Genomic DNA, 11,110 nt, shown 5'->3' on the forward strand with positions numbered 1-11,110 from the left:
TTTGCAATCCAAGACATATATGGGAAATTTTATGAGATTAGGGTTATCTGCATCAGAGCTACTCTGTTTTGGACGGGAGCTGAGAGACCACGACAAACTGTCTATTGTGTTGTCCGATTCGGCAGGATTTAAAATTGCAGTAGCGCTCGTAAATTAAGCAGCATTTTTGGGCATGGGCTTGATAGCTAGGCTGGCTGGTTTTATTTCTTGTAATGAACCAGCCATGTTATTGTAGTACTTGTTTAAGTTGGCAATACAGGGTTAATGCAGAGTGTCCAGGGATGTAGGTTGGATTTTACTACTATATTTGTTCAAGATTTTGACAACATAACACAAAGTGAGGGTGATGGTAAAGCCAAACGACGTATTTGCAACGAAAAATAATTTATAAATAAAACTTTTATATATGTATTTTTAGCAATATAAAAGTCAAGGCTAGAAAATAAATTTTGATAAAAAGAACCCCAAAATCATCACCAAATATAATGTTAAAAATTTAAATTTTGAATTATAAGTATAAACAGAAGCAAAATAATTGGGTTGAGTGATCGAAAACAGTTATTGCATCTACATGCCTTTGTGTTCTCCAGAAATATCAGACTGCAATTTCTTTTCTGGAAGCAAATCTGAGTGCATTTGAATATCCTCATTCAACCACTTCCAACCATGCCACATCCCGGATGGTTTTTGTTTCTTTGCTGGTGACCGGCCACGTTTTCACAGTAGTAGTTGATGACTTGCAACTTGCAATCACCTCTATCTTCAGCTGCTCCACTGAATTCATTGTCTGTAGCTGCAGTAACTTGTCACAATGCTGAGCAGAAAATAACCCACAAGGAATATCAAATTGCAGCAAATTATGTCACTGTTGAGTGATGAGCAACAAGTCATGAAAAAATCCAAAGTTCCCACGAGTTCCAGAAAGTTTGGCTGATATGACAGTCGGTAGCTGTTGTTGTAAGGATCTCCTAAGTACAATTGTACCGATTGAACACAATTTGCCTGTGACACTTCCAATACAACCTTACAGCAATGGAGTGAGGGCACAGAAAGAATATAGAGTGCATTCATTTGATGAAAAGGAAAAAAAATAACATGATTCTACAATTACATCAAAGCTTATGACTTTTCAGCATCAACAAGAATAGTATGCATATCTAGAGCCAAAATTCAGTCTAATTAATGTGCCACTAACCAGTAATACTTTTCTTGTTCAACCTATATTTCACATGCTTGCCTCAATCTCCTTGGGTCGCCACATGGACTTTTGAACACATAGCAGACCCTCGTTACCCTTTGTGTAGGTCATGCGAACCTCCCACTGAAGGGACTTCACCATGCCTTGCAGTTCATTTATTGTCTCTGCATTATCCCTCACAATTAGTTTGCCTTCTGGCCTCAATATTCTGTCAACCTCCGCAAACACTGGCAACAATTTGCATCTGAAAACAGACAATACAATAGCTTAAGCATTAAGAAGATTCAATTATGTGAAAACATGCTCATAAATTTACATGAAAAGGCTCACCCAGCATCACATAAGCCTGTCACTTGCTATATTTTGGTTAAGGAACTAACTAGAAATTAAACAACTGCGAGCATGGAAAGAATAAAAAACTGACCTCTTTTTTAGCTTTGAGAAGAGATGGTCCGCATGCAGAAGGTCATATGTTCTTGGGTATGTGCTGAAAGATTCACACCAGTCATGGTACATACCAAACAAACCACGCTCATAAACAATGGGCAGCGTGTCTGGTGAATCAATCGGTACAATATTCATGACCCAGACTTTTTGGTCCCTCAAAGCAGCAGCAAAACTGCGATGCAACAATGTAGAATGTTAGGTGAGGAAATAAAATGAGGTGCTATAACAGATTCTTACTGTTAGTGGTCTTTAACAAAACATGCTGAAATGGGAGGGTTTTGAAATCTAACTGCACTGTCAGGTAATATAAAGATAGTTCTACATCTTGAAACAACAAATTTTGAACACAAATATTTGGGGGGCTAAGAATGGAAATAAATGAGGCTATAAAATACATTTATGTTTGCTGAACTGCAACTTGAATAACTATGACCTAGCACATTTTGTAGATGTCACGCTTTCCACTCAGCAACTCTTTTCACAAATTTGCAGACCAAACACTGGGGCAGTGCATTAACATACATGCTAGATAATAAATTGAAGCGAATAACAAATCTACTCAAAAAATTATTTATTCGAATGGATTGAGAAAGCAAACCATTTACTTACCCTCCATATACAGCTCTCATGTCCATGACATTTCTGACTTTAGACCAGTCGATTCCCATGCCATTCACATATGATTTGCTTACGACCCGTTTCCAGTGAGCATAATCAGCCTCAAAATCTTCGTTTCCTGGTTTTCCATAGACTCCAACATGGGAGTCATCTACCCAGTAGGGGGTCTTCTCAAGCCTCTGTGGCCATGTCTCTGGCCATTTGGACCCCCGGACTGATTGCCCAGTAGGTAATTTGTGCATACATGCTTGTAAAGGTACATTCCTGCATTTAAGTTTGTTTAGAATAAAGCATAGAAGCACTTCAGATATGAAAGTATGATCCACTGAAGAACATTAATAACTGTACATACCATGCAGCATCAGCGTCATCAGATTCCTTGCATAATGGTGGGCTGTTTTCTGGTCTTTTCTCATAGCAACTGTTGTCCATCGGCTTCTGATATATGGCCATACCAACTTGATTTAACTTATCCTTAGTCTTGTTAACCATCTTCCAGCACATAGACTTTGTCAGAGCAGACATGGCTGAAAAGAGTGAACAATTTTGTGTTAGACCTGGTATATCTAGATGAAATGCTTCACAATTGGCTAATAGCATGTATTGTTTTAAAGAAAAACACCAATCATGTATTTAAGAAAAAGAAAAAAAACAGCAAAAATCTTGGATAATGTATTTGATCCCAAAGTCAGTATGATAGTTTTATCTTCATGTCCTGTACAAGAGGAGGTGACCAGATATGGAAAACTATGGCCGAATTGCTGTAATAAACTTTGGCTGGAAGCTCTTGAGCTAAAACGCTGGGATTTGCATTATCTAAAACTAGTGGATTTGCATTCTCATAAAATAAGGAAAAAAAATCATCCTTTTGCCATATTAACATTCATATTGCAACTTCATTCAGTTTGAAAGATTAAATATGCCATATTAAAATTCATATTGCAACTTCATTCAGTTTGAAAGATTAAACAACAGTCTAATACCATTCCAAATCTCAACATCTTCGGAGAGCTTCTGGTAAACAGGAGTAGCAGACCAGACGAAGTAACCACCAGGGCGTAATAGGCGGTTCAGTTCAAGCAATAGCATGCCACCTGGCAGTAAAGTGGTTATCAACAAGCTTTAGATCAGTTTTTTAGGGGGGGAGGGAAATAAAATAAAATAATGTCACCAAGAAGACAAACCTTCAATGTGCCAAGGGACTCTGCAGCGAGCACAATGAATGACATCAAAAACCCTGCTGGGGTATGGAAGTCTTTTGGTGCCCATGACAGCTGATATTGCTGGAATTCCTCTCTCAAGTGCAAACTGTACTTGAGCTTCATGCTCATCTTTTGGGGCAAATGACATTGTTAGGACATCTCTATCAAACATGTACCCTCCAAAGCTTGCAACTCCACAACCAACATCTAGAATGACACGGCTCCGTTGACCCCATGCAATATTAGGTAATGCCTGCAGAAAGCAGTATATATGAGCCAGGTGTGAAAATGCATATAGTGAAAACATCCACTTCACAAACACAGCATGGAAATTTGTTATGATGGTACAACACTACTACCTCCAGTAAAAAATACTTAATGTTTGACGAGAAATACTTAATGTTATGATGGTACAACACTACTACCTCCAATTATAATAGATTAACGAAGGTATAGAATATAATAAACACAACTGGGATAGTGATCATAAACCTGCTGAATAGTATCAATGTAGTGAAGTGCGCCATTCTTGAACTGAGTCCCACCCCCAGGAAATAAAAGATGATCCCCAGAAACTTTAACCCAGTTTTGGTGCCCCTTGTACTCAGCAAGCTTAGTGTGGGGAACATTGCTGTACCACACCTACAAAGAAATGTGTCAATTGTAAGACCTAAGGAGAAAAAATAATCCTTGACACTAAAAAATACTCAATGTTGCAAAAACATCATAAAAGTACAAATATACCTTGTCCCTGCTTGTGGGCCACTCAACTGGGCGTTTATATCCTTCAGGAAGTGGAACAACGCAGGTAGGAGGTTCCACAGGGCAATGCCTCTCACGATGCTCGTAATGTTTGGTAGTTCGAAGCTTCTTGATAGCCTTCTCGTTGTCAAGGCAAGGAATGTAATCTGTTCCAGCATTGGTATTGCATAATTTCCAGTTATAAGTGGTTTCATCACCTGAAGATTCTGATGATGCCTGAGCTTCCTTCTCATTCTTCGACTCTGCATCCTGTGTTGAAAATGACCCATTCTCAGTGTTTGACTCCTTCAGAAGCTCTGATTGAGCCCCATCAGGGAATACCTCATTGGACTTCGCACCCTGACCCTTCTCTCCACTTTCATCCACTTTCTCCTCTATTTGCGGCTGGTCAGTCGTGTCCTGCGAATCATTGCCATCAACCTTCTCTTCTTGATCATCTTTCCTCTCGCCATCAGATTGCTCACTGTCAGTTACTGTTGTGGACTCATCATCTTTCCTCTCCTCGCTCTCTGACTGCCCAGATCCTGATTCAGCATCCCCACCCTCCTTGGCGCTCGACTGTTCTGTTTTTCCATTTGCATCGTCAAATGTATCCTTACTCTCCTCCTTTTCTTTTGGAGGCGTCTTTTCCACTGACTTCTCCACCGTGTTGTCGGTGAACCTCTCTTCTTCAGAAGGTACCGTGTTATTTGACTCCTCGGAAACCGCATTGTCGTTATTGTCTGTGTCCCCAAATTTCTCCGAACCTTCAGCAGTGTTGCCAGATGCCACCTCCTCTGATGCACCATAGTTAGCTTTTGCCGGCTGTTCCTTCACCGCCGCCTTCTTATTCGAAGATATCTCCAGCGGGAAGATGGTGGATGATGTCATCATCCAGGCACCAACCAGGCACAGCGCCACAAACACGACGACTGTGGTCGTTGTGCAAAGCGAGGACGACGACGACGACCGCCTGCCGTCCATCTTTGAGCCTCGGCCAAATGCCATCAATCACAATCTCGCATGAACTGCAGAACAAACCCCCTTGCCTGCCCCCAACCCGACCAAGAACCACGAAAGGCTGCAGCTTTACGTGCTTCAGGCCACAAGCCGCCAACCCCTAGAGCACAGCAAACTACACCACATCAGAAACTCACAGCGAAGAAAGATTTAATCCAACCATCACTGGATCTAAACAAGGAAACACTAGATCCGCTACAGCAACACCAATTGATCAATGCAAAATAAAAAATTTAGATACATGCCATCGCGACCAAAAATCAGTTATTTCCTACTACTAAATTACTTTCACCTTTCCTAGTAATCAACTCTTTCCAAAGAAGCTAAGAAATCCCCCTGTCTGAACAAACATGGAAACAAAACACCCCCACCGTGTGCATTAAAACACCCCCGACACACGGAAACCCCCCGCACGCTTAGCACGAACCAAAGCCGAGCCGGATCTGCGCCTCGAGCTGGTTGCCTCCATGCTGCCGCACAAACGCGAACTAACCCATCGATCGATCGGTCGACTGACTCCATGAAAAGGAATCACCAACCCACTTTTCGCTACTCTCCCAGCGGAACGAAAGAACAGCCAACGCGTGAGCTAGATCCACGCCCACAGCCAGCGCCGACACAAGAAGCAACTCAGCAAGAGCGACGGCAATGCAGGGGGGTGGTGTGTGGACGAACCCGTACCTCGGCGCGGCGGGGTGCTGGGCTCCGGCCCTCAGTGGCCGGGTGGTGGATCGATCTCCCTCGCGTCGCTGTGGGAAGAGGAGGAGACGGACGTCGAGACGAGGCGCCGCTGTGGGCTGGCGCTGGGTGGCCGCGCCGCGTTATAAAGGCGGTGGCGCACAGCACAGCTAGCGCCTCGCGAGCAATGGGGGAAGGTCGGAAGGAGGGGAGGGAAGCAGTCGAGCACCGAGCGCAGCAGTGGACTGTGGACTGCTAGTGGAGTGTGCCGTGCGTGTGAGCGAAGGAGGAGAATGGTTGGGCGGAATCGGACACCGTACGTTAAATTAGTCATTGATCGGTGGCCAAATCTTGACTAAAAATAATTGGATCCAGGGGCTACAGGTTTTGCAGGTATGTCCTATTAAAATATTCAATTATTGCCGCGATCCATTGTCAGCGGGTAGTTTGTGTATTTTTTTGAGCTGGTTAGGCAGTGACTTGACGTGGAATATACGCATTCGTGGAGGGGTCAAAACGCAAAGAGTTAAACAAAGGTGGGGCGCTGGGCCCACGGCCCATCCGAGCATTCATTTCCACCCCCCACGGGCCTCGCCCACTGCGCCGTCCCACCCCACCGACAGGTAGGCCCACGGGAACAAGGCGCGCCCCGCCCCGTCGGTCCTCCCGGCCTGCGCGAGGCGGTGTCGGTGCCGCATCCACGGTGGGGGAAGGAATGGGTGTACCGCGCCGCCGAGTAATAAAATCGTCCGGCGAGGTTGGGCGCAAGCCCACCGGAATGGATCAGCCCGTGAGGGCGGCGGCGTCGCGGAGGGGAACTCGCTGTCACTGGTCACTAATGCGGCGCGGCCTACCTAACCACCCACTCGGCCCCGCGGCGACGGGCATCGCGGATTGGCCTTTGTGTTGTGTTCTGCTGCTGCTGCTGCACAAGTAGTCGTCTTTTTGTTGAGACGCGCCAAACTGCTCCTAACTCGAGCACTACTACGTATTCTACTCTTAATTTGACCTGAATATATTACTCCATTAATCATTTAATCGTCTTTTCTGAGGTTATGGCCTCCGTTGACAACCGAGCAGTAGCGGTACCGGTACAGTAGCCAGTAGCGGATCCGTCACCCGTGCTGTGTGGGCTAAATCCTCTCCTACCATATTCACGTCATTGGAGACTCCTTCGGCTATCTTAAAAAAATTTCCATATCATTATCGAAGAAAAGAAAGGGTTGGAGATATCAGCCCCTCCTAATATTTTTTTTTATAGATTCACGAGCAGTATGCATGGAGTACATGCTAGCGTAACGATCCGAAGAATACTCCTGCTATTGAGCAGCAGAGCTAGCTTAAGCAGGATATGCAGCGTCACCGGCGTTCGATGGAGCGATTAGGATCTAGAGCATGAGTTTCTCATACCTGCAACGAAAGCAAAGTTAAACGAAAAGCCGCTTTACGAGCAGGGGTTGCAGGCAGCACGAGGGACCAGCTGATCGCCGATGGGGCATCAGGCGAGATGTCAACATATTTCCACGTCATCATGTTCCCCGTTCACTAGGATCGACCCATGTTTCAGGCTCAGCCTTTTCTGATTTGCCGATCTGATCTGCTAGCTAGTGCAAAGCCTTTAATTGCTCTCGCTGTAGCTTGCTTAATCAGCGATCACTTGACCACAGTGGGTACTTAGTGTCTCGGTCTTTTCTATAAGGTAAATTTAAATCTTTAAACTTCAATTTAAAGTTGATTTTAGGTTTTCTTCATCGAAGTTTATTTTATAGCATTAACTTTTAGGTTTTATGCACAAATTATTTTGAGTCGATAAAACACTCCAAAATTAGTAAAGGAAACTAGTAATAAATCTAACAATTAATTTCTCGCTCTATTTTATATTATAAAATGTATTGGCTATAGCTACATTTATCTATACAATAAATACTCTCATATGGACTGTCTTTATACATTGTGAGTGTGGTCTCTGTAATATTAATTACTAAAGTATTTCATAGTTATATGGGTTGCGCATGATAATAAATGTCCTCATTTTTTCACGTTTGAAACTCACTTTGTTTTCTACTCTATAGAGTTTATCGTAACTAATGACACCTATCTTGAATCCTATCCATATAGACTAATTAGTCTCTGTACATTGCTCACCCTTATACATTGTATTATATTATGGGATAGAGAAAGTATATATAAATAGAGTAATTTTATAGTTCTTGAGCATATATCGAGAGCTATATTTGGGTATCTTAGCTATTGGAAAGTACCAAATTTTACACTAAGGCCCCTTTTGATTCAAAGGAATTTTATAGAATTTCATTCCTATAGGAATTTTTTCTACAAAGCTCTTTAAATCAAAAAATGAACCCTATGAAGTCCTTTGAAATTCCTATGGAATGCATCTTCCTATACAAGTTTTGGAGAAAATTTAGTAAGAGGTTGAACCTCATGGAAAAAATCATTTGAGTCTATTTCTCTTCAAATTCCTGTGTTTTTTCTGTGGTCCAATCAAACGGTTATTCCTATGTTTTTTCTGTATTTTGCAATCCTCTGTTTTACACCTACATTCCTGTCAGAATCCATTGTTTTTCTATTCCCCTATTTTTTTATTCCTCTGATTTAAAGGGGCCCTAAAATTTTAATATCTTCTGGTACCTTGAAAAGACCCGTAAAATCGCTTGTATAAATATAAATCTAAGTAACGTTACCCGTCTTGCATTATTCCTTGAACGGAGATAGTAGGTAAAAATATTTATCCCCAGGAACACTACCTGCAAAATGGAACGGCTAGTAATAGAAAAAGGACGTGAGGTTTCCATTGCCTGCAACACACTCAACTACTCGAGTATGCTCGACTGCATGCGAAGCGAGGTTGGCACTCCACAACCGAGCGCTACTTGTTTTTTCTTTCTTTCTTCTCATAACGCCACGCCAATTCTGCCAAACCACATGTGCACACGCGCTGACTCGTGGCTGACCATTTATTTTTTCTTTTCTTCCGCCATGGTGCGCGGCCATCCGACCGCAGAAGAGGAAATCCGCCGGTCATTCTGCGACCAGATCCCGCCCGGCTCTTCATTCTCCAAGCCTGATCCGTCTCAGACTCTGAATCTAAAACTTGACCAACCCCACTATCAATCACCAACTCTGACGAGACGTTTGCTCTCATTGGAACTCCCACGATTGCTACGGGTATCACATGTACCAGTGAAGTGTAATTAAATTAGTTCGTACGCGAAACTACCTATTGATAATTAAATAATTTATTAGTAATTTTTTATTTATGTATCTTTAGCTATCTAAAATGAAGTCTGCGAGTAAATAAAAAACATCCTAAGATTAACTCCATGTTTAAATTTTAAAATTCAAATTTTTTAGACTCGTTATCTGGAAATCGCTCCAGGTAATCGGGCCTAATGGAAGAACGACACATCCAGCTAATCTGGCCCACTTATGCCTCGTTTGGATGATGGGCTGAAATCTCAACCCATCCATGTCCGCGGGCCGTAAATTTAGTTCAAATTTACGGTCTCTATACATGCGATGGCTTGATATTGGGCCATCGGAGAACATAACCATAGAGCCCATTGTATATATCATTGGGCCGGCCCATCAGCAGTCTGCCCACTGACTCCCAGTCCATGGACAGATTTCGCGCGCTAGCTGTTGCTGTGCGATGGGCCTAGGGTTGTTTGCTTTCTCCAGCCCAGTAAGACGCAAGAGCCTACTACTACCCATCCCACAGAAGACGGAACAATTCGCCGTGCATTGCGAGCGGCATTTAACTTTTTGTCACTATTACAAAATAATAGGTTTATCACTCGTTATTTATGACTCGTAGGTTTTCATATGTCTAATACATATAGATTTAGCGGGATATCTGTTATCACCATTTGTAAAAATGGCAAAAAATTATATTCCGCTGCCGATGGCAGGTTCGGGTTAGAAAACCGGTGAACAGTAACGTCACACGATCAGCTAGCCGCCTCCGTTCGAACGTAGGTAACGGTGGCGCGCAACGCGATCGAGGGGAGAGGAAGAAGACACGATGCGAGACGGATGACGGTTCGTGGAGCTGGGCTGAGAGCCTGAGAGTCATTCACCATTATCTTTTCATTAGTAGGCCACGTTCGGCAGTGAAGCTATAGTCCAGATTCCTCTCTTCTTTTTTTAGGTACACTTAATAAACTGCTAAATGGTGGGTGTTTTGTTTAAATTTTCTATAGAGAAGTTGCTTTAAGATATCATATTAATCTATTTCTATTTTGTTTAATTTAATAACTAATTAATTATGTACTAACATATTAATATGTTTTTCACGTAGGATAACTTACCCTCGAACCTACGTCAAACGAATGCGGCCCTACTCATGCTTATTAACCAAACTAAAAAATTTTATCTTAAACCGAGAGTTGGTTTTGATGATTTTTTTTATCGTAGTTATTTTCTAGCATTTGTTTTTAATTACTAGGAACATATCTATAAAGATTTTATTTATAATTTTATTTTTTTATTTATAAAGTTGTTTTCAGAAAAAGACGAATAATCGTCCTATTGAATTCGCCGCGGAACCGGACGAAAACGTCGCTACAAAGGTTGGAGGAAAGTGACGCTGCTTTTCCTCTGGATGTTGTTGTGCGTGGGGCGCGTTACAGCCCGGCTGAAAACGATGCGTGCAGTGAATAATAAATGGGGGATCTTATCTTTGGCCGCAGCAGTCAGCCGTTTTGTCCGTTTGGCCGTACAGGAGCTAGCTAGTGGAGCGGCGATGGCAGGTATCCGATGTCCGAGACGAGACACCACCAAAGCTTCACCGCCCCTGAATTCTGCGTACTCCCTTCGTCCCAAAATAAATTAATTTTTCATATTTTATCTGTAATATTTGATTTTTTATTTTATTTAAAAAATTATAATTAATATATTTATTTTTATTAGATGATAAATCATGAATAATAATTTAAGTGTGACTAATTTTTTTAATTTTTTTAAATATAATGAATGATCAAACGCTTGACACGATAAAAAAAAATTGGTTTTTTTAGTTAATTATTGCCTCCCCGTTAATAGTACTACTGTTTGCTTTTGATATCCTGAAGAACAGAAATTGTTTGGACCGACACACAAATAGTAGTAGTAGGGCCGCGTTCGTCGCGTCGGTAAGTTAAATTAAACCCTCGTTTTTTATATGCATGTTTTCTAAACTATTAAACAA

At 42.1% G+C, this 11,110-nt stretch overlaps 1 protein-coding gene across 1 annotated transcript; it reads right to left on the minus strand.

The window, feature by feature from the left end:
- Positions 1-1,048: 1,048 nt before the first annotated feature.
- LOC102722908 (probable methyltransferase PMT26) lies at positions 1,049-6,153 on the minus strand. The gene is made up of 9 exons (XM_006645071.3): positions 5,908-6,153; positions 4,210-5,326; positions 3,958-4,107; positions 3,448-3,718; positions 3,247-3,357; positions 2,616-2,790; positions 2,255-2,527; positions 1,623-1,817; positions 1,049-1,442 (listed from the first exon to the last, which is right to left on the minus strand). The coding sequence occupies exons 2-9, from the start codon at positions 5,212-5,214 to the stop codon at positions 1,226-1,228; spliced, it is 2,397 nt and encodes a 798-aa protein (XP_006645134.1). The 5' UTR covers positions 5,215-5,326; positions 5,908-6,153; the 3' UTR covers positions 1,049-1,225.
- Between the last annotated feature and the right edge of the window lie 4,957 nt (positions 6,154-11,110).

The sequence above is a fragment of the Oryza brachyantha genome, chromosome 1 (genome assembly GCF_000231095.2).
Source record: "Oryza brachyantha chromosome 1, ObraRS2, whole genome shotgun sequence".
NCBI classification, from domain to species: domain Eukaryota; kingdom Viridiplantae; phylum Streptophyta; class Magnoliopsida; order Poales; family Poaceae; genus Oryza; species Oryza brachyantha.